We start from the raw sequence: 27,783 nt of genomic DNA, 5'->3' as shown, positions 1-27,783 counted from the left end.
AAAAAGAGTTATCTCCAAATTACAGATGAAAAAACTGAGGCTGAAAGAAAGATTGCACACATAATTAAGTGATAACAGGTTTAAACACAGCATAAACTCTTAACCATCGTATTAGTAAGAGCAGTTATTTCATTTTGGGGGAATTAATTTACTCATTTATACAATGGTCTAATTATGTTTTCTCTAAAGACCCAACCAATTCTAACACCATGACTATTACCAAAAGAAAACAATCCTACTTATCATTTATAGCTTAAGAAGATATTCCATTAGTATGATGAAAGCTTGGAAAAAAGTATCTATAACAGTACATTTACTTTAATACTTCAGGAATATCACCAGCCTCCCACTGAAGGACTCTGAAATAAACTTCCAATAGTAGTACACACAGAACACTACACTAAAATGCTACTTCAGATCAATCAAGTAAAAAAATCCACTATACAACCATCAATATACCTTGTCAACTTTATTACTCATAGAGATATGAGTAATACTTAAACTTAAAATAAAATCAATAGTTCTAAGAGTATTCATTTACAAACTAAGGCTGTGAAAACAGGATATAAAATCTTTATTTAGGGAAGGTAAAAAAGAAAGTTAAAGAAACAGAAGCACTATATACCTAAATTATTTTCATCTTCCAATTTAACAAAAGAATACTTCTTTTACAATTATTATTTTTTACAATTCACATTCCTATCTGCCCCTTCACCACCTTGTATATATTTCCTTCCCTTCCTTGGTGTGTTTTAAATAGTCAACTGACATTAGATGCAAGACCATAATGAAATCAACATTCAATGCAACTGCTAGCAAAGTTATGACAAATAGTAATAGTTAAATTTTTTTATTAACATCTATAAGAAACATTGGTGAGAAGATGGAAAAGACAGTCTTCCCTATACTTCCCACTAAATACAACTGAAAGCCCTAGCCATTATATGTAAAACAAACATATGACTGAAAGTTGGAGAAAAGAAGTCAGGCCAGCTAAGAACCTCAGGATCCAAGGAACAAGACTGTGGTGAATTCCTTGGGTTTTCTTTTTGCCTCTCAGCTTTAGAGCTGAAAAAAAAAACAGCCACCCAAAAGAACCAAAGGGCGTGGCCCAAAAAAGTCCCAGCAAAAGCCTGTTCTCCCCAGCCAATGGACCAGGAAAGAGGAAGCTAAAAAGAAATTCTTCAGATAGTAACCACTGTTTTCCAGCCAAATACTACAGAAAAAAACGCAGTTCTACTTCTACCCACACCAACAAAAGCCAAGTGGGAAGCCTAGACTTCCAACCTTGCCAAGCTATAACAAAGTACTTCAAAGAGCCCCACCAGGGTAGTTTCAAAGAAGGCCAAGTAGGGAAACACGACTTTCATCCCTGTCTGGCACTATGGGTACTCTCTATGCACAGAGACACTCTTAGGTTATATCAGAGAGGCCTAACAAGAGAGTCTGGCCATTCAAATGCCCTAGCAGTAATGAGGCCACCCACACAATGGTGTCAGTGGTGATGATATGAAAAACCTGGACTTCTACCCCCAGCAGTAACAAGGAACTCCCCTCCAAACTCGTCAGGTATCAACAGAGGCCAAGTGGAGACAACCTAGACTTCTAACTACATCTAGCAATAAGGAGGTAGTACCTCTCCCCACTTCACATGCCAGAGCAGTATCTTACAAAGCCGGCTAATAGAAAAGGTTTAAACATATACTAATAATATATTTACTATATGTTTATAATAATTTTATATTATATTTACTTATATGTAAATAGCTTATATTTACAAAACATGTAAAAATATAACAATATTTGTTATGTAGTAAATAATATAAATCTAGAATCTCGTAACTGTACAAAATACTCCAAATTTCAGTTCAAAATCATTTGTCATACAAAGTATTAGTAAGTTCCCAAAATGAATTGGAAAAAAAAATCAACAGATGCCAACACCAAGATAACAAAATTGTTAGAATTCTCTGGCAAGGATTTTAAAGGAATCATCATAAAATTGCTTTGACGATCAATACAGGCATGCCTGAAACAGACAAAACAAAGCATCAGCAAAGAAATAAAAGACATAAAGAAAAAGCAAAATAAACATTTAGAACTGAAAAATACAATAAGAGAAATAAATAGCTCAATGGAAGGGCTCAACATTAGAATGGAGCAGACCCCCCCCCCCCAAAAAAACAGTGACCTGGAAGACAAAACAATAAAAATTACCCAGTCTAAACAACAAATAATAGATGGGGGAGAGGAGGAAGAGAGCATCAGAAACCTGTAGAACAATAACAAAAGATTTATGACTTGTGCCATCATAGTCCTGGAAGGAAAGAGGGAAAGGCTCAAGTACTCAAAGAAAATAATGGTTGGAAACTTCCCAGATTTGGCAGGATGTTCACAGTTTCAAGAGGCTGTATGAATCCCAAATAGGAAAAATCCAAAGAAATCCATCCAAAGACCTGTGATACTTAATTTCTAAAAACTGAAGACAAAGAAAAAAATCTTCAGAATAGCCAGAGAAAAATGACAAGAGATTTCTCATCAGAAACCATGGAGGCCAAAAGAAGTGGCACAATACTTTCAAGTACTAGGGGAAAAAAAACTGTCAAACTAGAAATGAATACCCAACAAAATTACTCTTCAGGAAACAAGTAGAAATCAAGATATTCTCGGTTGAAAAGAAATGGATAATTTATCACAAGCAGATGTATCCTTAAAAAAAAATGGCTAAACCAAAAGAAAATAATAAAAGGAACCTTGAAACATGAAGGAAGAAAGAACACAGAAAGCAAAAATAGGCTCTGTCTCCTCTTGAGTTTCCTAAATTAAGCCTGATGGTTGAAGTAAAAATTATAACACTATCTGATATAGTTATAAATACATATAGAGACAATATTTGTTTTTTGTTTTTTTGTTTTAAAGATTTTATTTATTCATTTGAGAGGAAGAGAGACAGAGAGCACAAGCAGCGGGAGAGGGAGAGGGAGAAGCAGACTCCCCGCTGAACAGGGAGCCTGGCGTGGGGCTCGATCCCAGGACCTGGAGATCATGACCTGAGCTGAAGGCAGACACTTAACCATCTGAGGCACCCAGGCACCCCTAGAGACAGTATTTGAAACAATTTTATAAGTAGGGTATGGTAAAGGATTCTGTACTCCACTCAAACTGTTAAAATAAATTATTCATATTACATATGTATGTATATACCTACAGCAACCACTAGAAGAGCTATACAAAGAGATACACTTAAAAATACTATAGATAAATCCAAGTAGAATTCTAAAAATGTTCCACTAACCCACAGGAAAGCAAGAAAATGAAAACAGAAAGAAAGAAGACAAACAGAGAACTTAAGTATCAATAAATCAATAATTACTTTAAAGGTAAATGGTCTAAATATACCAAGCAAAAGACTAGCAGAGTGAATTAAAAATCACAATCCAACTGTATGCTGTTAGAAGCAACTTACTTCAAATATAATGATACAGACAGATTTGAAAGTAAAAAGAACAGGAAACATTTACCATTTAAACATTAATCAAAGGAAAGCCAAAGTACTGTATAAATAGCAGATAAAGTGGACTCCAGCACAAGAAAATAACCAGAGACAGAGAAGGACATTATATTAATGGGAAAAGGGCCAATCCACCAAGAATACATATCAATCCTAAATGTGTATGCACCAAGCACTATAACTACAATATATGTTAACAAAAATTTAAAGAACCAAAAAAAGAAATACACAAATCCACAATTATAGTTGAGACTAAAAAACTGCTCTTAACAACTGACTGAGCAACTAGACAGAAAATCATCAAAGATAAACAAAAAAACAAAAACACCATCAACCAACAGGATCTAATCGACCCAACAGCAGCAAAACACACATTCTTTTCAAGTGCCCACAAAACATATACCATGTAAACCATATGCTGAGACCTAAAAGAAACCTCAAAAAATTTAGAAATCATAGTGTTTCTGACCACAATAGAATCAAACTTGAAATCCATAACAGAAAGATAGCAGAAAAACACCAAACACTATGAAACTAAACAACATACTACTGAATAACCCTAAGGTCAAAGAGGAAGTCTCAGGTAAATTAAGAAAACAACAAACTAAATGAAAACACAAAATATCAAAATTTGTGGGACACAGTCAAAACCGTCCTCAGAAAAATTTATAGCACGAAATGGATCCATCTTAAAAGAGGGAAAGTTTCAAACCACTAATCATCCACCTTAAGAACTTAGAAAAAGAGCAAAATAAACCCAAAGCAAAAAGAAGGAAATAATAAAGATCAGAAATCACTGAAATTGCAAACAGAAAAAAGAAAATTAATGAAATGCAGAATTGATCCTTTGAAAAGGTCAATAAAATTGACAAACTGCTACTAAGACTAAAAAATAAAAAAGGAAAGATGACACAAATTACCAATACCAGAAATGGAACAGGGGGTATCACTACAGAGGCTACAGACATCCAGAGATAATAAAGAAATGCTATGAACAACTCTACACACATAAATTTGACAACTTAGACAAAATGGGCCACTTCTGAAGGGGAGGAAGCTACCACAATTCATCCAATTTAAGAGGCATAATTTGAATAACCCTGTAATTATTAAGGAAACTGAATTGATGACTTTAAAACTATGAAAAAAGAAATCTCTTGGCCCAGATGGTTTCCCTAAAGAATTCTACCAAACACCTAAAGAATCAATGTCACTCTAATACAGTCTCTTCCAGAAAACAGGAGAGAATACTTCCCAATTCATTTTATAAAGCTAGTATTATCCTGACATCGAAACAGGAAAGACAGTCCTCCCAAAAAGAAAACTACAGAACAATATTCCTTATGGATACACAGAAAAATTCCTTAACAAAGTATTAATAGAATTTAGCAATGTATAAAAATAATTCTATATTTTGACCAAGTGGAGTTCCAGGGATGGAAAGCTGACTCAATATTTGAAAAATCAAGCTATGGAATCTGCCACCATATCAACAAGCTAATGAAGAATATCATCTATCAAGTGATACAGAAAAAGCATTTGCAAAATCCAATACCCATTCATTATTTTAAAAAAAACAAAACCAAAAAATACCTCTTAGCAAAGTAGGACTAGAGGGAAACTTCCTCAAATTGATGACATCTATAAAAAACCTACAGCTAACAGCTGTCATACAGCTACTTAACAGTGGAAGACTAAGCACTTTATCTGTAAGATAAGGATGTCCACTCCTACTTCTCATCTTCAATACTGTTCTGGATGGTCTGGTCACTGCGATGATAAATGAAGAAAAGGAAATAAAAGGCATACAGATTAGAAAGGAAAAACATCCCTATTTACTGATGACATGATTGTCTATAGCGAAAATCCCAAGACATCTACCAAAAAAACTCCTAGAACTAAAGAGTTCAACAATGTCACAAGATAAACATACAAAAATAGATTGTATTTCTATACAATAACAACATATTGACACCAAAACTGGAAATACAATGCCATTTACAATCACTCCCCCAAAAAAGAAATAATTAAATACTCTGGTATAATTCTAACAAAACAGGTACAATACTGGGTGAATAAAATCAAAATTTAAACAAATGGAGAACTATACCATGTTAATGGACTAGAAAACTCGAGAGTAAACATGTCAATTCTCCCCAAGCTGATAATATGGATAACACAATTCCTATATAAAATTCCTAACAAGATTTTTTCACAGATATAGACAAATTATTAAAACTTATATAGAAAAGCAAAGGAATGAGAATAGCTAAAACAGTTTTGAAAAAGAATAAAATAGGAATAATTATTCTACCCAATTTCAATACTTCTTATGCAAAGAAAATGAACTCCAATCTTAGTCTCACACCGTGCAAAAAGGATTAAGTCAGCATGTCGGGGTTTTCAATATCCTGCACATTACAAGAAAGGTTTGGCCCTTATCTTTGGCTCCTAAGAGGTAACCTCTAAACCCTTGGAATACCCTGCCTAATAAGACTATCTTTGTTTACCTGGGGGCCTTGGGTCACTTCATATAGTCTATGCTAATAATGTGACTTATGGTGGGAGTCTTGAAACGTGTTCTCAGCTTGACTTCTCAAGGGCTAGGGACTAAGGTCATCCACACAAGGAGTCAACCATGCCAACAGAACCAACCCACAATAAAAATCCTGGACCAAGGCTTGGGTGACTTTGCCTGGTTAGCAAAATCCTTGTATGTGCTGTCAAAAACACTGCTGGGAGAATTAAACACCACCCACACAACTCCACTGGGAGAGGACAAATGGTTGGGCCTAGTGTCTCCTAGACCCTGCCCTTTGCTTCTTTTTCTATTGTTGATTTAACTCTGTATCCTTTGGCTGTAACAAACCATAACCATTAGTATGACAGCTTTTCTGAGTTCTGGAATTCCTTCCAGCAAATCACTGAGCTGAAGAGTGGTCTTGGGGACACCCAAACACACTTGCTTTATAATAAATTAACTCAAACTGGATCACAGAATTAAATGGAAAACAAAAAATGATAAAACTTCAAGGAAAAAAAAACAGAAAAATCTTCAAGATCTGGGACTATGCAGGGTTCTTAGATTTGACCCCAAAACCACAATCCATATAAGGAAAAACTATACACTAAAATTATAACTAAACTTCATCAACTGTTAGAGGATGAAATGACAAGCTACAGAATAGAAGAATATATTTGCAAATCACATAGCGAACAAAGGATTAGGATCTGAAATATACAAAGAACTCTCAGAGCTCAACAGTAAAAAAAAAAAAAAAAAAAGGGGAAATAATCTGATTAAAACAGAGGCAAAAGACATGAAGAAACATTTCACTGAAGAGAACAGACAGATGGAAAATAAACATGTGAAGTAATGGTCGATATTATTAATCTTTAAGGAAATGAAAATTAAAAGCACAATGAGGTATCACTACATTCCCATCAGAAAGGCTAGAATTAAAAAACCAGCAATGTTAACAAGAATGAAGAAAAAACTGGATCACTCACAATGATCCATTTCCACTGCTGACTGAAATGGAATAATCACTCTGAAAAACAGTGTGACAGTTTCTTTAAAAACTAAACATACAACTGCCATACAACCAGCAACTGTGTTCCTGGACATGAATGGTTATAGGAGCTTTATTCCAAATCGTCAAAACTGAAACAACCCAGATGTCTTTTAGTGGGAAAATGCTTAAGCAAAATGTGGTCTACATAATACCACCATTGCTGAATACTACTTAGCAATAAGAGAAATGAACTATCGATATATGCAACAACCTGGATGAATTGTCAAAGAAAAAAAGCCAATATTAAAGGGTTACATACTCTATGATTCTTTTTATACAGCATTCTTGAAATGACAAAATTATAAAAATGGAGAACAGATTTAGTGGTTTCAAAGGTTAAGGGAGGGCAGGAGGAGACTGAGCAACATGAGGTGTATACTGTGGTGATAGAAACGTTCTGTATTTTCTCTGTATCAGTATCCTGGTTGTGATAGTGCACTGCAGTTTTGTGAGATATTACCATGGGTGGGGGTGGGAGGTATTGAATAAAGGGTGCACAGAATCACTGTACTATTTCTTAAAATTCCCTATGAATCTATAATTATATAAAAATAGTTTAAAAAGTGAGTGAGGGAAAATTAATATGATCAGAGGAACAATTTCATTTGATATGATAACACTGAAGATTATTAAATATTCAAACATTATAATTTATTTTGGAACAATAGAACATATCCCTTGAATGGGATTGCAACCATTCTCTGAGGGCTCATGTCTAAACACTAAGAATTTCAGCTCACCTTCCACGCTGTCAGAACAGGAAGTCCCAATGCCGGTGTCACCACTGTCAGAAGTTATACTATGTCTCCTGATATGATTATTTCGATGGTTAGATGTAACAGTTGTGGCCTGCCACAATGATTCATTACCAGGTAACCATGCTGATGAAGAATAATCTGGGCCTACAAAGGAAAATATGCAAAAATTAGCACATTTCTAATGTCTAGGAGTAGACAGAAGAGATCTTTTTTTGACCTTAGAAAAAATACACATAAAAGTTATTTTCTGCACCAAATAATTAAAATAGATCAATGATATCTAAAATTCATCAAATAAACTTAACACACCTAAAAATTTAATGCTGATTTCCAAGCTTCCTCTGCTAAAGGACTCTGATTTCTGCTTATAGGTTTTGAACTCTGAAACATGTACTGCTTATTTAAAATGTCAAATCTATCTGTCTGGAAATGTCAGCATTCTGCTCTAGAATATTTGATACGGAGACATCTGTGATACCACACAGAGGCATGAGTTAAGAATTGGGGCCCAGGGAAAGCCTAATTGAATCATACTGCATGACAATTTGAGTGGAATATGCTAATGGAAAATAAATGTTTTCTACTGTATCCTAATCATTAACATTGAAAATTATTTTGTATTGAATTTTTTATTTATTTAGTCATGTTTTGATAAAAGATTAACACCATAGCATTTTCCTGTCTGCTCAATTTTCCCTGTTGAGTTATATTAAATCTTCATTTTTTAGCTAACATCACTTTTTAATGTTCTCTTGGTCTTTATTTTCACTTATCTGTCCATTTTTACTTAATTTTTATTTGTCTTTTTCTGATTTACCCATCATTTTACGTTTCTGCTTACTTCATTCTTAAATTATTGTCCATTACAATGCCACACAAAGTATATCCAAGGACCAGTGCCAGTCTGTGAACCACTTATAACTAATTCATAAAAGTTACAGTAATCTGAGGGGTGCCTGGGTGGTTCAGTCATCTGGGCATCTGACTTCGGCTCAGGTCATGATCTCAGGCAGTCTGGGCGTCTGGGATATGTCGGGCTCCTCGCTCAGCTGGGAGTCGGCTTTTCTCTCTCGCTCCCCCCCCCCCCCATGAAGTGTGTGCACGCACACTCTCTCTCTCAAATAAATAAAATCTTTAATAAAATATTACAGTCATCTTAGAAAGCAATTTTAAATCTATTGAATTTTATATAAAAGCTATAGAAGCACATATCTTTATTAATGATGAACAGAGTGATTCTCAAATTGGAGCTTGAAGACTTATTCGTGGAAGTTAACAAGTTCTACACAAGAATTTGGGGCTTTCTTCAATGACATCCTTAAAAAATTAATAAGCATATTACAGATGATCTGAATAGCTACCTTAAAACAGATTTATTATCAATAATTTCAAAGCCCGCATTTGTGCTTTATGTTCACAAATGCAGTTGCTTCTAAGTAAAGAGCAAATAACATATGGGGCACTTATCATGATATGAAACAAGACATCTTCACAGAATTATAAGCTGATACACCATTGAATCTGCCATACAAGGAGTGCCTTCTAGCAGTCTTCAGAAAAATAAAGTTTTTAGATTTAAATGTAAGGGTCTCAAAATAATAAACATGTCATAAAATGGATTGAATCATTTTACCACAATTTTAGGAACAGCCTGTCTCTGTATTTAATGTTAAAAATCAAAATTCATAAACAGATTATTAAAACCAGACCTGAAGCTATTTTCTACCAATATTAATCCCAATATTAAAGATTTAGTTTTAATAAAACATTATGCCATGTTAATATTAGTTTAAATTTCTATTTACATATAATTTATGAATTAAATTTGTTTTGGTTTTATAGATGTATAAGGTAAGTAAGTAGCCTTAAAAACCACATACATTTAGGGGCGCCTAGGTGGCTCAGTCAGTTAAGCATCTGATTCTTGATTTTGGCTCAGGTCATGATCTCAGGGTTGTGAGACTGAGCCCCACATCGGGCTCTGCGCTGGGCACGGAACCTGCTTAAGATTATTTCTCTCCCTCTGCCTACCCCCCACCGACGAGTTCTCTCTCTCTCTCTCTAAAAAAACAAAAAAAAACCCAAAAAAACAAACAAAAAACATATACATTTAAATTAACTCAAAATTTAAAATATTGACCAAAGAGACACATAACCAGGTTTGATGTTCAGAACAACAACTTAAAACTTTATAGATTCTAGGCTTCTCTCAGAATGGGACTTAACCGTAATTCATTTGATTAATCACTCACATATTAAAGCACCAAGTGAAAGTATTCTGTAACCAGGCCTGCTCTAACTCTGATCTGTCCATAATCTATACCAAAATGTTTTCTTCAATCAGCTCCTCAGGTAATAACCCCTGTAAATGAACTCAACATCCTGTCTAAACCATTATCAAAAAGGGTAACCATAACCAGCCCACTACTTTCTCTCCCAAGTGCAAACCTATTACTTGGAGAAATATTTTTTAAGAATATCCAGCAAATAGGGGGGCCTGGGTGGCTCAGTCGTTGGGCGTCTGCCTTCGGCTCAGGTCATGACGCCGGGGTCCTAGGATCGAGCCCCACATCGGGCTCCCTGCTCCGAGGGAAGCCTGCTTCTCCCTCTCCCACTCCCCCTGCTTGTGTTCCCTCTCTCGCTGTCTCTCTCTCTCTGTCAAAAAATAAATAAAAATCTTAAAAAAAAAAAAAAAAAAGAATATCCAGCAAATAGCATAAATAGGCTAGGAATACATGTAAATGACAAAGATATGAAACAATGTCCAATCTTACTAAGAGTAAGAGAAATTAAAAGTTTTTAGACTTTTAACATTGTAGTTGATTCTTGAACAACAAGGGGTTTGAACTGAGTGCCTCCCGTTAGACACAGATTTTTTTTAAGTAAACACAGCAGGAAATTTTTTGGAGATTTGTGACAATATGAAAAAACTTGCAAATGAACCAACTAGCCTAGGGATACGAAAAAAATTAAGAAAAAGTTAGGTCTGTCATGAATGCACAAAATATATGTAGATACTAGTCCTATTTTATCACTACCAGAAAATATAAACAAATCTATTATAAAAAGTTACAATTATTTCGCTTAGCATAATACCCTCTAGTTCCATCCATGTCGTTGCATATGGCAAGATTTCGGGGTTTTTTTTTTTATGGCTGCATGTATCATATGATCTCACTGATACGAGGAATTCTTAATCTCAGGAAACAAACTGAGGGTTGCTGGAGTGGTGGGGGGTGGGAGGGATGGGGTGGCTGGGTGATAGACATTGGGGAGGGTATGTGCTATGGTGAGTGCTGTGAATTGTGTAAGACTTTTGAATCACAGACCTGTACCTCTGAAACAAATAATACATTATATGTTAAAAAAAAAAAAAAGAAGATAGTAGGAAGGGAAAAGTGAAGGGGGGGAATCAGAGGGGGAGACGAACCATGAGAGACTATGGACTCTGAGAAACAAACTGAGGGTTCTAGAGGGGAGGGGGATGGGAGGATGGGTTAGCCTGGTGATGGGTGTTAAAGAGGGCACGTATTGAATGGAGCACCGGGTGTTATACGCAAACAATGAATCATGGAACACTACATCAATAAATAAATAAATAGTGGGAAAAGTTAAAAAAAAAAAAAACAGAAAAAAGTTACAATTAATCAAAACTTACACAAACATTTCACACTGTACATGGTGCCATTTGAAGTCAAGAGAAATGTAATAAACACAAAGATGTAGTAATAAATCATAACCGCATAAAATTAACTAAAGTACATACATACTGTACTACTGTTATAGTTTTGTAGCCACCTCTTGTTGAGTGAGCTCTTGTGGTTCTTACATATTTTTCATTGCGTTGTGTGCAATAACATAAACCTTCAACAACACCAAGGGACCCATACACTGTCACTAGTGATGCTGGAAATGCTCCCAAGAAGCTAAAAAAAATCAGGACATTAGAAAGAAAAAGCTGAATGTTTGATATGTACTATGTCTGTACCTGTAGTTGCCTTCCATTTCTAAATAAATGAATCCAGCATGAAGATCATTGTTAAAAAAGAAAAGGAAATTTGTGAAGCCGTTGCTGCAGCTACACCAGCAAGAGCAAAAAACTTCAACTTTTCGTGAAATATCTTTTTAACTTGTACTGAAAATACAGCTTTTATGTGGGTGCAAGATTGTGTAAGAATGGCATACCTATTAGCATGATTTGAGAAAAACCAAAGTCATTACAGTACATGACAACTTAAAGCAAAAAGAAGGTGAAGGATATAAAGCTGAAGAATTTAATGCCAGCACAGGATGGTTTGATAATTTTAGAAAGAAGTTTGGCTTAAAAAATGTCAAGATAACAGGAGAAACAGCTTCTGCCCACCAAGAGGCAGCAGATGAATTCCCAGACACCATTACGAAAATCATTGATGAGAAAAGCTATCTGCCTGTACAGGTTTAAATTTAAGGCAGACAAAAGTGCCTTACTCCGAAAGAAATGGCCACAAAAGATATTTATTAGTAAGGAAGAGGAGAGAGCACCAAAATTTAATGCAGGAAGGAATGGGCTAACTGTTGTTTTGTGCAAATGCAGTAGGGTGTATGATCAGGACTGTCCTTATCCGTAAAGCTGCTAACCCCCAGCTTTGAACGAAAAAGTAACTAACCACCAGCAGCCAGTCTTTTGGTTGTAAAACAAGAAGGCTTGAACAAGAACCCTTTATCTAGACTGGTTCCATTGATGCTTTGTCCCTGAAGTCAGAAAGTACCTTGTCAGAAAGGGACTGCTTTTTAAAGTGCTTTTGATATCTGACAAAGCCCCTGATCATCTAGAACCTTATGAGTTCTCGGTGTCTCTATGTCTCTAACTCAATGTCTCTAACTCAGCCTCTGGATCAAGAGGTCATAAGGACCTTTAAGATTCATTTTGCATGGTTCACTGTGGAAAGGATTATATACGCTATGGAACAGAACCGCAATAGAGAGAACATCATGAAAGTCTGGAAAGATTACACCACTGATGATACCATCATTGTTACAGAAAAAGCTATGAAAGCCACCAACCCAAAAACAATAAATTCCTGCTGGAGGAAACTGTCAAGATGTTGTGTATGACTTCACAGGATTTACAACAGAGCCAATCAAAGGAATAATGAAAGAGATTGTGGAAATGGCAAAATAGGTAGGAAACTGAGGCTTTCAAGATACGGATCTTGGAGAAATTCAAGAGCTAACAGATAAAACACCAGAGAAATTAACAGAAGATGGCTTGCTGGAGAGGAGAGCTTCTGAACCAATGCCAGACAATGAAAAAGAAGACACAGAAGCAGCAGGGCCAGAAAACAAATTGACATTAAACAATCTGGCAGAAGGGTTCTGATTACTCAAGACTGCTTTGACTTCTTTTACAACAGGGACCATTCCATGATGCGAGCACGAAAACTAAAGCAAACGGCAGAGGAATGACTTGTACTGCATAGAAACATTTTTTGAGAAATGAAAAAGCAAAGAAGTCAGACAGAAATTACGATGTATTTACGTAAAGTTACACCAAATGTGCCTGCCTCCCCATCCACTTCCTCCACCTCCTCCACCTCTACCACTCATAAGAAAGCAAGACCAAGCCCCTCCTTTCTCTCCTCCTCCTCAGCCTATTAACATGAAGATAGCCAGGATACAGACCTCTATGATTATCCACTTCCATTTAATGAATAGTAAATAATCATCATGCCATACAGTTAATAAACTTACCTGTTGTATATGTGTCTTTGCATGAAAACCTAATAATTTTATGGCAAGAACTGTGTGAGATGTTTTTGTGCCACTGTCATAACTGCCTAAGCATTCACATGTAGAACATCCTGTGCAAAACCTGTATGGGAATGGATAGCCTATCTTCACACAGGCATAAAATGAGTAATATTAAATGTAAAATTAATAATGTGTTAGTTTTCTCAGTTTTATAACTTTGCTTTCAAAGAATTACATTCCCTCATAGTATGTCTCTCTCTCTAGTAACCGAAAACTGTGTATCAGTCTATCATCACACATAAGTGGTTTTTAAAGAAATGTAACACTGTTTCCAACAACATATTATGAATATGAGTGTAATACTATATGCCATAAAAATGTTATAATGATTCATTCATTAATGTATAAGCTAGGCTACTGCTGAGCAATCATATTATTGCTTCTTCATTATCAATGCATGCATCCTTATACCTATAAATATATATCAATTTCTTTTTCACAATATCTTTTCATTTTTGGTGTCTAGCATTAGATACATGTATAACATCTACAGTGTTTTGTATCATTTAGGACAATATTGATACAGATACAATTTGTCTCATACACAGTTGATGTAAACTTATGGTATCGACAAATATAGTACAGTATTGTATTTTCTCTTGTGATTTAATGTTTTTTCTCTAGCTCACTTTATTGTAAAAATACAGTATAAATAGATGTAACATATAAGATATGTGTTAATCAACTGTTTATGTTACCCATAAGGCTTCCCAATCAATAGCAGGCTATTAATAGTTAAGTTTTTGAACAGTCAAAAGATTTATACGGATTTGACTGCACAGGGGATTGGCACCCCTAATTCCTGCACTGTTTTAAGGGTCAACTGTACTTCTTTTTTAAAAAGGATCCAATTTATATTATATGCCTAAAACACTAAAGATAATTAACAAATGTCATGAATAAAATAACATTCTAATCTTTAATTCAGATTGAATTAATTCATGCTGAAAATGACATGTCTTGTCTCTATTCAAGTCAATCCAGAATCACAAAGCAGTTAAGAACTAGAAGTGAAATATGCTTACCAGGAGATATAAGGAAAATATTCTCACATGATAGTTATACGACTATGTTACTGAAATGGGAACTACTCAATTTCTAGAGATGTGCTATGGACTTTTAAAAAATTAAAATAAGTCTCAGTGATCTATAACAATAAAGTCTTACCTAGGTCCTATCATATTAAAGCAGTTGAATGACTGACTGTAAAATCAGTTTTCTCTAGAACAAAGACAGAAGCACTTCTGTAAGAATAGCAAAGATACCAGGACACCAGTATCCAATGGAACTTCTCTTTGGAAAACAGTATATTTTTTAACACCAATTTCAATTCTTTTAAATAGAATACTGAATGCCTAGGGATAACTTATTTAAAAATTAATAATTCTCACACTGGAAAATACACGAAGATTAGCATCAAGTGAAGAGGTAACCTATTACACTTTCTTTCTGAAGCTTTTTTTTTTTGTAGTTGGAAGCAAAAATGCACAAAATATCATCTTCCACAATGTTATATATCTATAACTGCACTTAGAAGAATAACAACTAATCTTACTGAATTTTTTAAATGACAACTCTAAGCCAGAAGAAAATAAAAACAAAGCAGATTTACTTTTACATAAAAAGCTGAATATAATACAAATCATGAATACAAACTGCAATGTTTCTCAAAATGCAGGTTATCGGTGGATTGTGAACCAACTGTTTCACACACACACACACACACAAAACCAACAGAACAAAACAAAAAATATCAAAGCCATTTACCCTTGTATGCCAGAAGATGCATATATCTCACATTTCAACACCTCTGAAATGGTACAAAGTACTTTTGCACAAAGTCCAGAACAATGGCCCTCAACTGCCCCAATTCAACTATCAGTAGAAATCAATGTACGACTAAGTTAAAAACAAATCCAGGGAACACAACAACAAAAAAACCTCTTTTCCTTAACCGTTACAGGTAATTAGTTTGTAAAACTGTTTAAATACTACCTGAATTAGATCTCTCCTCTCCATGCCCATCACGATCATGTCTTTTGGCTGGAGTGCTGCAAGAATCTGCCGCTGAAGTAACTCCACCCAAGCCATCCTCAATCCCTCCTACCAGAGTTACCTTTTGACAGTCAAATACATTTACATCATTCTCTTGTTAATATAGATCTATAGGTTCCTTCCTGCATATTAAATAAAACTCAAACTACTTAAGTTTGGCAAAGTTCTTAACCAATTGACAGCCCACCTTCTAATCCCTCCAACCCCTACCTTGCCCATTTCAGCTACCCTACAAACACTCTCTAGCCACACATACCTCATCACTGCCTCCAAACAGACTAGGTCCTTTAATGGACTCCAAGCTATTTTCCTTCTCTACCTTCTTTAAAAGTCTCAGTTCAGAATTAACTTGCTCTAAAAGTGTCTTGTGTTCTCTCAATATATCATTCAAAATTCCAGTAACAGCATTTTCTAAATTATATTAACCCATTTGTGTATGACTTTCTTCTCCCTCACCAAATTAAGAACAGTGAAAGACAACCTTTTTTTCTTTTTAAGTCTCTAGCACAGAGCTGAAGAGTCAGGTGGGGTCTCAATAAATGTAGTCATTATTGCCAGTCATCACTGCCACTACACACCCAATAAATGTTCATGGTATAAAATTAAAATTATGGAAGCCTTATAATTAGATCTAAAAAATATTTTTCCTTTTAGAAGAAAGATTAAACAGGGTTGGGGGGGTTGTTGTTGTTGTCTGTTTATTTTAAAATCCAGGAGATTTTTAACTATCCCTTGAGCCAGTTTGAAATTAAGATCAGTAAATATTTTCCAAAGCAGCTAAAAAATAATAATTATAAATGGTTTGGGGGGATTTTGATGGCCAAAATTCCTAATAAATATGAGAAAACAATCTCCTATAGGAACAAAAAACAGAAAAAGTTACAAAAAATTAAAAAGAACATTAAAACATAAGAAAAGCATTCACATTATTAGTAACCACGCACACACACACGCACGCACACACACACATGGAAAATCTCAACATACACTGGAGATTATCTAGCTAAAATGAAAGAAACTTAATACTGCAATATTTGTTCCTCACTGCCATCATCCAATCCATTTCAGTACTGATTATCTCTAGGCTAAGTGAATCTAATTGTCTTAGTTTTTTATTCTTTTATTATAGAATTTTTTTTAGTGAGAGAGGGAACACAAGCAGGGGGAGTCGGAGAGAGAGAAACAGGGTTCCCGCTGAGCAGGGAGCTCGATGTGGGGCTCGATCCCAGGACCCTGGGATCACGACCTGAGCCAAAGGCAGACGCTTAACAACTGAGCCACCCAGGTGCCCCTATTCTTTTATTATAGAATTAATAGTATACCTTAGCAGTAAAGAATGGACTGTGAAACTAGGCTGCCTGGACTCAAGCTCTATCCAACCTCTTATTAGCAGTGAGCCCAGGAGTAAGACAATTATCTAATCTGTAGCTCAATTTCTTCATATGTAAAAAGAGAACAAATTAGAGTACCTATCTTATAGGGTTGTTGTGATAATTAAATGAATATGAAGAGATTTATTTTTATTTTTTTCTATTTTTTTAATTCAAAATCAATTAACATATCATGTATTATTGGGTTCAGAGAGGTAGAGGTAGAGGTCAGTGATTCATCAGTCTTACATAATACCCAGTGCCCATTGCATCACATGCCCTGCTTAACATCTATCACTCAGTTAACCATCCCCCCATCACCCTCCCCTCCAGCAACCCTCAGTTTGTTCCCTAGGATTAAGAGTCTCTTATGGTTTGTCTCCCTTTCTGATTTTTATCTTGTTTTATTTTTTTCCTCTCATCCCCTGTGACCTCTCCTTTGTGTCTTAGATTCCACATGAGTGAGATCATTTAATTATCTATGATTGAATTATTTCAACTTGGCATAATACCCTCTAATTCCATCCACGTCGTTGCAAATAGTGAGATTTCATTTTTTTGATGGCTGAGTAGTATTCCACTTTTTCTTTACCCACTCATTTGTCAATGGACTTCTAGGCTCTTTCCATCTGGCTCTTGTGGGCATTACTACCATGAACACTGGTGTGCAGGTGCCCCTTCAGATCATTACATTTGTATCTTTGGGGTAAATACCCAGTAGTGCAGTTGCTGGGTCATAGGATAGCTCTATTTTCAACTTTTTGAGGAACCTCCATACTGTTTTCCAGAGTGGCTGCGCCAGCTTGCATTCCCACCAACAGTGTAAGAGGGTTCTCCCTTCTCTGCATCCTCGCCAACATCTGTCATTCCTGACTTGTTAATTTTAGCCATTCTGACTGGTGTGAGGTGGTATCTCATTGTGGTTTTGATTTGTATTTCCCTAATGCCGAGTGATGGTGAGCATTTTTTCATGTGTCTGTGGGCCATTTTTCTGTCTTCATTGGAGAAATATCTGCTCATGTCTTCTGCCCATTTCTTGATTAGATTATCTATTCCTTGGGCATTGAGTTTGAGAAGTTCTTTATAGATTCTGGATAATAGCCCTTTAACTGATAAGACATTTGCAAATATCTTCTCCCATTCTGTTGTCTTTTGGTTTTGTCGACTGTTTCCTTTCTTGTGCAAAAGCTTTCTATCTTGATCAAGTCCTAATAATTCATTTTTGCCTTTGTTTCCCTTGCCTTTGGAGACCTTTCTAGAAAGAAGTTGCTGCAGTCGAGGTCACAAAGATTGCTGCCTGTGTTCTCAAGGATTTTGATGGATTCCTGTCTCACATTTAGGTCTTCCATTCATTTTGAGTCTATTTTTGTGTATGGTGTAAGAAATGATCCAGTTTCATTCTTCTGCATGCGACTGTCCAATTTTCCCAACACCATTTGTTGAAGAGACTGTCTTTTTTCCATTGGACATTCTTTCCTGCTTTGTTGAAGATTAGTTGACCAGAGTTGAGGGTCCATTTCTAGGTTCTCTATTCTGTTCCATTGATCTATGTGTCTGTTTTGTGCCAGTACCATACTGTCCTGATGATTACAGCTTTGTAATAGAGTTTCAAGTCCAGCATTGTGACGCCACCAACATTGGTTTTCTTTTTCACCATTCCTTTGGCTATTCGGGGTCTTTTCTGGTTCCACACAAATTTTAGGATTGTTTGTTCCAGCTCTGTGAAAAAAGTTGATGGTATTCTGACAGGGTTTGCATTAAATATATAGACTGCTCTAGGTAGCATAGACATTTAACAATATTTGTGCTTTCATACCATGGGCATGGAATGTTTTTCCATCTCTTTGTGTCTTCCTCCATTTCTTTCATGAGTGTTGTAAAGTTCTCTCTCTGAGTACAGATCCTTTGCCTCTTTGGTTAGGCTTATTCCTAGGTATCTTATGGTTTTGCGTGCAATTGTAAATGGGATGACTCTTTAATTTCTCCTTCTACTGTCTCATTGTTAGTGTATAGAAATGCAACTGATTTCTGTGCACTGATTTTATATCCTGCCACTTTGCTGAACTCCTGTATAAGCTTTGGAATTTTCGGGTGGAATCTTTTGGGTTTTCCACATAGAGTATCATGTCATCTGCAAAGAGTGAGAGTTTGACTTCTTCTTTGCCAATTCAGATGCTTTTTTTTTTTTTTTGTCTGACTGCTGAGGCTAGAAATTCTAGTACTGTGTTGAACAGCAGTGGTGATTGTGGACATCCCTGCTGTGCTCCTCACCTTAGGGGAAAAGCTCCCAGTTTTTTCCCCATTGAGAGTGATATTTGCTGTGGACTTTTCATATATGGCTTTTACCAAATTGAGGTATGTTCCCTCCATCCCTACACTGTGAAAAGTTTTAATGAAGGAAGAATGCTGTACCTTATGAAATGGTCTTTCTGCATCTATTGAGAGGATCATATGGTTCTTATCCTTTCTTTTATTTATGTAGTGTATCACACTGATTGATTTGCAGATGTTGAATCGCCCTTGCAGTCCAGGAATAAATCCCACTTGGTCCTGGTGAATAATCCTTTAAATGGAGTCTACTGGCTAGTGTCTTGGTGAGAATTTTGGCATCCATGTTCATCAGGGATATTGGTCTGTAATTCTCCTTTTTGGTGGGGTCTTTGTCTGGTTTTGGGATCAAGGTAATGCTGGCCTCATAGAGTCTGGAAGCTTTCCTTCCATTTCTATTTTTTGGAAACAGCTTCAGAAGAATAGGTATTAATTCTTCCTTAAGTGTTTGGTAGAATTCGCCTGGGAAGCCATCTGGCCCTGGGCTCTTGTTTGTTGGGAGATTTTTGATTAATGCTTCAATTTCCTTGCTAGTTATGGGTCTGTTCAGGTTTTCTATTTCTTCCTGTTTCAGTTTTGGTAGTTTATACATCTCTAGGAATGCATCCATTTCTTCCAGATTGCCTAATTTGTTGGCAGAGTTGCTCATAATATGTTCTTATAACTGTATTTCTTCGGTGTTGGTTGTGATCTCTCCTCTTTCATTCATGATTTTATTTATTTGGGTCCTTTCTCTTTTCTTTTTGAGAAGTCTGGCCCGAGGTTTATCAATCTTATTAATTCTTTCAAAGAACCAGCTCCTAGTTTCGTTGATCTGTTCTACTCTTCTTTTGGTTTCTATTTCATTGATTTTTGCTCTAATCTTTATTATTTCTCTTCTCCTGCTGGGTTAGGCTTTATTTGCTGTTCTTACTCCAGCTCCTTTAGGTGTAAGGTTAGGTTTTGTATTTAAGGCCTTTTTTGTTTCTTGAGAAAGGCTTGTATTGCTATATACTTTCCTCTTAGGACCACCTTTGCTGCATCCCAAACGTTTTGAAGTGTTGTGCTTTCATTTTCATTTGTTTCCATGAATTTCTTAAATTCTTCTTTTATTTCCTGGTTGACCAATTCATTCTTTAATAAGATGGTCTTTATAGCCTCCATGTATTTGAGTTCTTTCCAAATTTCCTCTTCTGATTGAGTTCCAGGTTTCAAAGCATTGTGGTCTGAAAATATGCACGGAATGATCCCAATTTTTTGGTACCAGTTGAAACCTGATTTGTGACCCAGTGTGTGATCTATTCTGGAGAATTTTCCATGTGCACTCGACAAGAATGTGTGTTCTATTGCTTTAGGATGGAGTGTTCTAAATGTATCTGTAAAGTCCACCTGGTCCAGTGTGTCATTCAAAGCTCTTGTTTCCTTGTTGATCCTCTGCTTAGATGATCTGTCCATTGCAGTGACTGGAGTGTTAAAGTTCCCTACTATTATTGTATTATTATCGATGTGTTTCTTTAGTTTTATTATTAATTGGTTTATATAACTGGCTGCTCCCATGTTAGGGGTATAAATATTTACAACTGTTAGATCTTCTTGTTGGATAGACCCTTTAATTATGATATAGTGTCCTTCCTCATCTCTTATTACAGCCTTAAAATCTAATTTGTATAAGGATTGCCACACCAGCTTTCTTTTCATGTCCACTAGCATGATATATGGTTTTTTACCCCCTCACTTTAAATCTGGAGGCGTCTTTGGGTCTAAAATGAGTCTCCTGCAGACAGCATATCAATGGGTCTTGCTTTTTTATTCAATCTGATACCCTGTGTCTTTTGATTGGGGCATTTAGCCCATTTACATTCAGGGTTATTATTGAAAGATATGAATTTAGTGCCATTGTATTACCTGTAAAGTCACCGTTTCTGTAGATTCTCTCTGTTCCTTTCTGGTCTATATACTTTTGGGCTCTCTCTTTGCTTAAAGAATCCTTTTTACTATTTCTTGTAGGGCTAGTTTGGTGATCACAAATTCTTTTAGTTTCTGTTTGTCCTGGGAGCTTTTTATCACTCCTTCTATTTTGAATGACATCCTAGCTGGATAAAGTATTCTTGGCTGCATATTTTTCTCATTTAGTACCCTGAATATATCATGCCAGTTCTTTCTGGCCTGCCAGGTCTCTGTGGATAGGTCCGCTGCAAGTCTAATGTTTCCACCCTTGTAGGTTTATGGACCTCTTGTCCCAAGTTGCTTTCAGGATTTCCTCTTTGTCTCTGAGATTTACAAGTTTCACTATTATATGTCGGGGTACAGACCTGTTTTTACTGATTTTGAGGAGGGTTCTCTGTGCCTCCTGGGCTTTTATGCCTGCTTCCTTCCCCAGATTAGGGTAAGTTCTCCACTATAATTTGCTCCAATATACCTTCTGCCCCTCTCTCTCTTTCCTCTTTTTCTGGGATCCCAATTATTCTAATATTGTTTCACTTTACAGTATCACTTATTTCTCGAATTCTCCCCTCGTGATCCAGTAGTTGTTTATCTCTCTTTCCTCAGCTTCTTGATTCTCCATCATTTTGTCTTTTATTATCACCAATTCTCTCTTCTGCCTCATTTATCTTAGTAGTTAGAGCCTCCATTTTTTATTGCATCTCATTAATAGCCTTTTTTTATTTCAACTTATTTCAATTTTAGTTCTTTTATTTCTCCAGAAAAGGATTCTCTGCTCAAACCCAGGTAGTATCTTTATAATCATTATTCTGAACTCTAGTTTGACATCTTACTTATATCCATACTGATTAGGTCCCTGGCAATCAGTACTGCCTCTTTTTCTCTTTTTTTAGGTGAGTTTTTCCATCTTGTCATTCTGTCCAGAGAAGAACAGATGAACGAGAGAACAAAATACTAAAATGGCAACGACCCCAGAGAAATATACACTAAAGAAATCAGGTAAGAGGAAACCAAAAAAATAAAATAAAAATTAAAAAAGAGAATATAATCAGACAGGTGGGCAGAACAGACCAATACACTGGATCCTGTGTGTATTTTGGTCTGTTTGTTAGAAAACTAGATCCCAAAATTGTAAAGAAAGAAAAACTTATATATGTAAAAAATAAAATTAAATACAATTAAAGGACAGAATGTAACTGTAAAAATGAAAATTAAAAGAAGAGAAAAAAGAGGAAAAAAAGAGAAGGAATATAAACAGACAAGTGAAAAGAACAGAGCAATACACTATATCCTGACTGTATTTTGGTCGGTTTGTTACAAGAAACTATATCTCAAAATTGTAAAGAAAGAAAACTTACATAAATAAAGTAAATACACTGAAAGACTGTAACTGTAAAGATGAAAATTTTAAAAAAGATTTTAACAGGAAAAAAAAAAAGAAAAAGAAAGAGAGAGAGAATATTATCAGACCCATGAAGAAAACAGAGCCATACACTAGATTCTTGGTGTATTGTGGTCTTTTAGAAGAATCTGCATCCCAAAATTGTAAAGAAAGAAAGATTAAATATTAATGAGTCATTATTTAATCATTAAATACAATGAAAGGTTAGAATATAACTGTAAAAATGAAAATTAAAGTTTTAAAAGCTGATAAAATAAGAAATTGGTTGAAAAGGAAAGAGAAAAAAATTTTAAATTAAAAGACTAAAGAATTGTGGGGAAAAAACCATGAATTCTATATGCTGTATGCCCCTAGCGCTGAGTTCTGCAATTCTCAATGATTGGTAAAATTGGTCTTGCCTGGATGTTCTTGCTGATCTTCTGGGGGAGGGGCCTGCTGCAGATTCTCAAGTGTCTTTGCCCCAGGCAGAATGACACTGCCCTTGCCAGGGGGCAAGGCTAAGTAATCTGCTCTGGATTGATCTATGTGGCTTTTGTTCCCTGAAAGCTTTCCGTACTACTTTAGAGGATGAGATTGAAATGGTGGCCTCTCAATCTCCAGCCCCAGAGCCAAGAGCCAAGAGCTTGGGCCGGATTCCTCAGTGCACCCTCAGGGAGAAGCAATCAATCACTCCTGTCCTCCCTGGTCTCGGTTCCCACTCCATGCTCACCCAGCCTGTGACCAAGCATTTCTTTTTTTTTTTACTTTTTTTTTTAAAGATTTTATTTATTTATTTGACAGAGACAGAGATAGCAAGAGCAGGAACACAAGAAGGGGGAGTGGAAGAGGGAGAAGCAGGCTTCCCGCCGAGCAGGGAGCCCGATGTGGGGCTCGATCCCAGGACCCCGGGATCATGACCTGAGCCAAAGGCAGACGCTTAACGACTGAGCCACCCAGGCGCCCTGACCAAGCATTTCTATCTCAGACAGGCAACCCTGCTTTGAGTCTCCAAACCCTGCTGACTCCGGCAGCTCTCACCCATGCCACTCCTCCCGGGGGTCTCGTCAGTTCTGCCAGTTCTGTCGCTTGTTGGGCCCCTGCTCAGACAGCAGTCACCAGACCAGGCCACAGTTCAGTTTATGGCAACCCTGAACTGAGAGTCCACTCCTGGCTCACTGATAGCAGCCAACTTCACCACTCTCATGTCTGGGAACTCTGCCACATTCAGACACCCCCCATCTTCCTGTAACCCTGGTGATCCTGAGACCACACTGTCTCACCTAAGATTCTACCCTGCTTCACCACCTGAGCATCTTTCAGGCAGGGATGTCCCTCACCAGAGCAGACTTCTTTCTAAACATTCTGATTTTGCACTCTGCTGCTATATCACTTTCCGGTAGCCAGCTTACAGAAGCTCCCTCCCCCTGGGGTCTATCTTCCCATATATCAGCTCAGACGCACTTCTCCACACCTCCTACCTTGCAGAAAGTAGTCACTTTTCTATTTGTAGAGTTGCAGCTATTCTTTTCTTAGATCTCTGGTTGAGTTCACAGGTGTTCAGAATGACTTGATAGCTATCTAGCTGAATTCCTGGGACCAGATGAAACTAAGGTCTCCTACTCCTCCACCATCTTGGTGAAAAATCACGAAGATATATATTTTTAAAAGTGCCAGGCATAAAGGGGCACCTGGGTAGCACAGTTGGTTAAGTGTCCCCAACTCTTGGTTGCGGCTCAGGTCCTATGCATAGGGCTCTGTACTCAGAGCAGAGTCCCTCGAATCTCTCTCCCTCTCCCTCTCCCACTCATGCTCACTCTCTCTCAAATAAATAAATCTTTAATAAATAAAAATTTTTGAAAGTGCCAGGCATGAAAACAAACACATAAATCAATGGAACAGAATAAAGGGTGCAGAAATAAACCCATGCATATATGGTGTATTAATTTACTATAAAGGAGCCAAGAATACTCAATGGGAAAAGGATAGTCTCTTCAATAAATGGTGTTGGGAAAACTGGGCAGCCACATGCAAAAGACCCCTATCTTAATACCATACACAAAAAATCAACTCAAAATGAGTTAAAAACTTGCATATAAGGCCTGAGACCATAAAACTTCTAGAAGAAAACACAGAGGATAAGCTCTTTGACATCAGTCTTGGCAATATTTTTTTTTTGGATTTGCCACCAAAAGCAAAGGCAACAAAAGCAAAAATAAACAAGCAGGACTATATCAAAAAGCTTCTGCACAGCAAAGGAAACCATCAACAGAATGAAAAGGCAACCTTTGGAATGTGAAAAAGTATTTCCAAATCATATATCTGATAAGTTGTTTTTTTTTTTAAGTAGGCTCCACACCCACCTTAGAGCCCAACATGAGACTTGAATTCAAGACCCTGAGATGGAATCCTGAGCTGAAATCAAAATTGGACGCCTAACCAACTGAGCCACCCAGATGCTCCTGTGATAAGGATTTAATATCCAACATATATAAGAAATTCATATAACAGCCAAAAAAAAAAAAAAAAATCAGGTTTTAAAATGGGCAGAGGATCTGAATAGGTATTTTTCCAAAAAAGACATACAAATGGCCAAGAGGTACATGAAAAGGTACTCAACATCACTAACCATCAGAAAAATGAAAATCAAAACCACAATGCGATACCACCTCACACCAGTTAGAATGGCCATTATCAAAGAGCCAAGAAATAACAAATATTGGCAAGAATGTAGAGAAAAGGGAACTGCTGGTGGGAATGTAAATTAAAACTGAATTTTAAGTAATCAAAAACTAGTAGTCTTTGCTTTCTAAACATAAAAAAATAGGTAAGTTCATTCATCAACTACTTTAAATAATTTTACACACATTACCACAAAAGGTATAAGACTATATTCTTCAGATGTGATTCTGAATTTCCTTATTTACAATTCTATCATAACAAGGAAGAACTTTCATTGGTTCAGGTTGAGGTTAAGATTACCTCAATTAAGAACAATGATCAGATAAATAAGTGGTTTGCCTTTCACAGAAAAAGTATGAATTCAAATCAATAAATATTTGCCAAGTACTCATTATATAAAACAAGGAACTCAAGAGCATTAAGGCAGCAAACAACAAAGACAAGTCTATCTCCTCCTATGAAAAAATTATAGGCCTGTTGATTTCAATGTGTAAAAAGGTGAGGAGTCCTATCTTCTGGTTACTTGAAATGCTGCATTCAAAAAAAGCACATTGGTAGCCATTTGGAATGAGGGCCACATTTCATTTAATCTCTTATAAGCCTCTGTTCTGTTTATAAACTAGTAAAAATGAGTTTTTTAATAAAACCACTACAAATGAGCATCTGGGTGGCTCAGTTGGTTAGGCGTTTTTAATAATACCACATACCAAGTGGTATTCCAGAGGACTCTCTTTGTCTTTGAATATAACTATTTCATAGTACCACTAGAAAAAATATCCAAAGCAAATTATGCCAAAACTTAGAAGGATCAACAGCACCTGGGAGAAAATAAAAATCCCAATCAAAATAAGTTTTCCTAAATAAGTAGTTAGGGCTAATAAATGCTACTTTCATTTATGTAGCCATTAACCTCCAAAGGAAGCTGAATAAGCTAATTATTTCTCAATTAGCCTTTTGTTTACTCATACTTAGGAACCCAAGTGCCACACATATTTAAATGCCAAAACTAAAACAAAACTTTAGTTCTAGGGGCACCTGGGTGGCTCAGTTAAGCGTCCAACTCTTGATCTCAGCTCAGGTCTTGATCTCAGGGTTGTGAGTTCAAGCCCCTCACTGGGCTCCACACTGGGCATGGAGCCTACTTAAAAAAACAACAAAAAAAAAAAACAAAAAAAACTTTAGTTCTAAAACATTTCAAAATAAAGTTTTGAGAAAATTAACAAATATCTCCCCAAAATTAAAGAAATTAATTCCTAGTCAAACTTTTCAGTACATTATTCCTCAAATGAGATGGAATGCTCAGTACTACTGAGAAAGCTTCAAAAAAGCTTCTGTAACGTCATGGCAAGGCAATATATATTTCTTACGGTCAATAAACACACAACGTCTGCCCCTACAAGAGCAATGTAACCATCTTGTAGAAAACTTTGAATTTTACATGAAATGTAGTCCAAATCTTTCATCCCATTCTGTTCCAGAAGGGTAACTGAAAACTATAGTTCATCTCTAACTCTGAATTTTAGTACTGAAAAGTAGCATCAATAAAGCAACCGTATTTATTTACTAGACATCTACCATATAGAAAAGGCATAAAACAAAGCTCCTGATCTTAAACTCATTCTTTAATTTATAATCTTATCAATGATTTGAATTAATTTAGCACTATGTAATGAAGTCTTAAGACCACTTATCACACAAGAAAATAAAAATAGAGGCAGAATCACTATTTTGAGGCAGATTCTCAGGCCAAAGCATAAAATAAAACTAATTACCAAAGTCTAGGTTCCCTGACTGAGAAAAATCTATCCTGATGAGAAGAACACTTACACCATTTCAGATGCCCTGGCCAAAGTCAAGGCTCAGCCACTGTTCAATGTAAGGCATCCCAGGAGATACTTCCCCTAGTTTTAAAACTGAGCATCCCAGGCAAACCTAGGGTCACCCTAGCTTGAGAAGTAGTAAGGAGAAAGCAATTCAAACTTCTATTTAGGACTTATATATTAATCTCTATGCAACAAAGAGTTGAGTGGATTAGAGAATCTCTAATCCCCTCCAGTTTTAAGTCTCTCTCACTTAAACTGGCCATTCTCTTCTGACTCATTTTACATGGCCTCTTAGAACTGTAAGACTTTAGTGATAACTCCTTCCTTCAGCCTTCTCTCTTCTAGAACATCACACTCTGATTTTACTCCAAACTCACTGGCTATTCCCTCCGTTCTTCCTCTACCTGACAGAAAGCATGAAATGTCCCAGAGCTTGATCCTCTGCTGTCTTCTCTATACTCTCTCCATGTGACCACCTTTAAACACCATTTATACTCAGATACCTTTCGAAATTCATACCTCCACCTCTCGCATCTCCCCACTGAGCTCCAGACTTCAATATCGTACCTGAACTTCTAAAAAGCATCTCA

At 36.3% G+C, this 27,783-nt stretch overlaps 1 protein-coding gene across 2 annotated transcripts in view; it reads right to left on the bottom strand.

Annotated features, from left to right (window-relative positions):
* Positions 1 to 27,783, bottom strand: part of CEP85L (centrosomal protein 85 like) — a 177,733-nt gene that overhangs the window by 142,630 nt on the left and 7,320 nt on the right. For both annotated transcript variants that reach the window (XM_032407990.1, XM_032407992.1), the window contains exon 2: positions 7,827 to 7,988. In XM_032407990.1, the coding sequence (XP_032263881.1) occupies positions 7,827 to 7,988 (162 nt within the window). The remainder of the gene's footprint in view (positions 1 to 7,826; positions 7,989 to 27,783) is intronic.

Source organism: Phoca vitulina, unplaced genomic scaffold (assembly GCF_004348235.1).
Source record: "Phoca vitulina isolate PV1807 unplaced genomic scaffold, GSC_HSeal_1.0 scaffold9, whole genome shotgun sequence".
NCBI lineage: Eukaryota > Metazoa > Chordata > Mammalia > Carnivora > Phocidae > Phoca > Phoca vitulina.
Note: the sequence above shows the minus strand (reverse complement) of the source record. Positions and strands in the feature narration are given on the sequence as shown.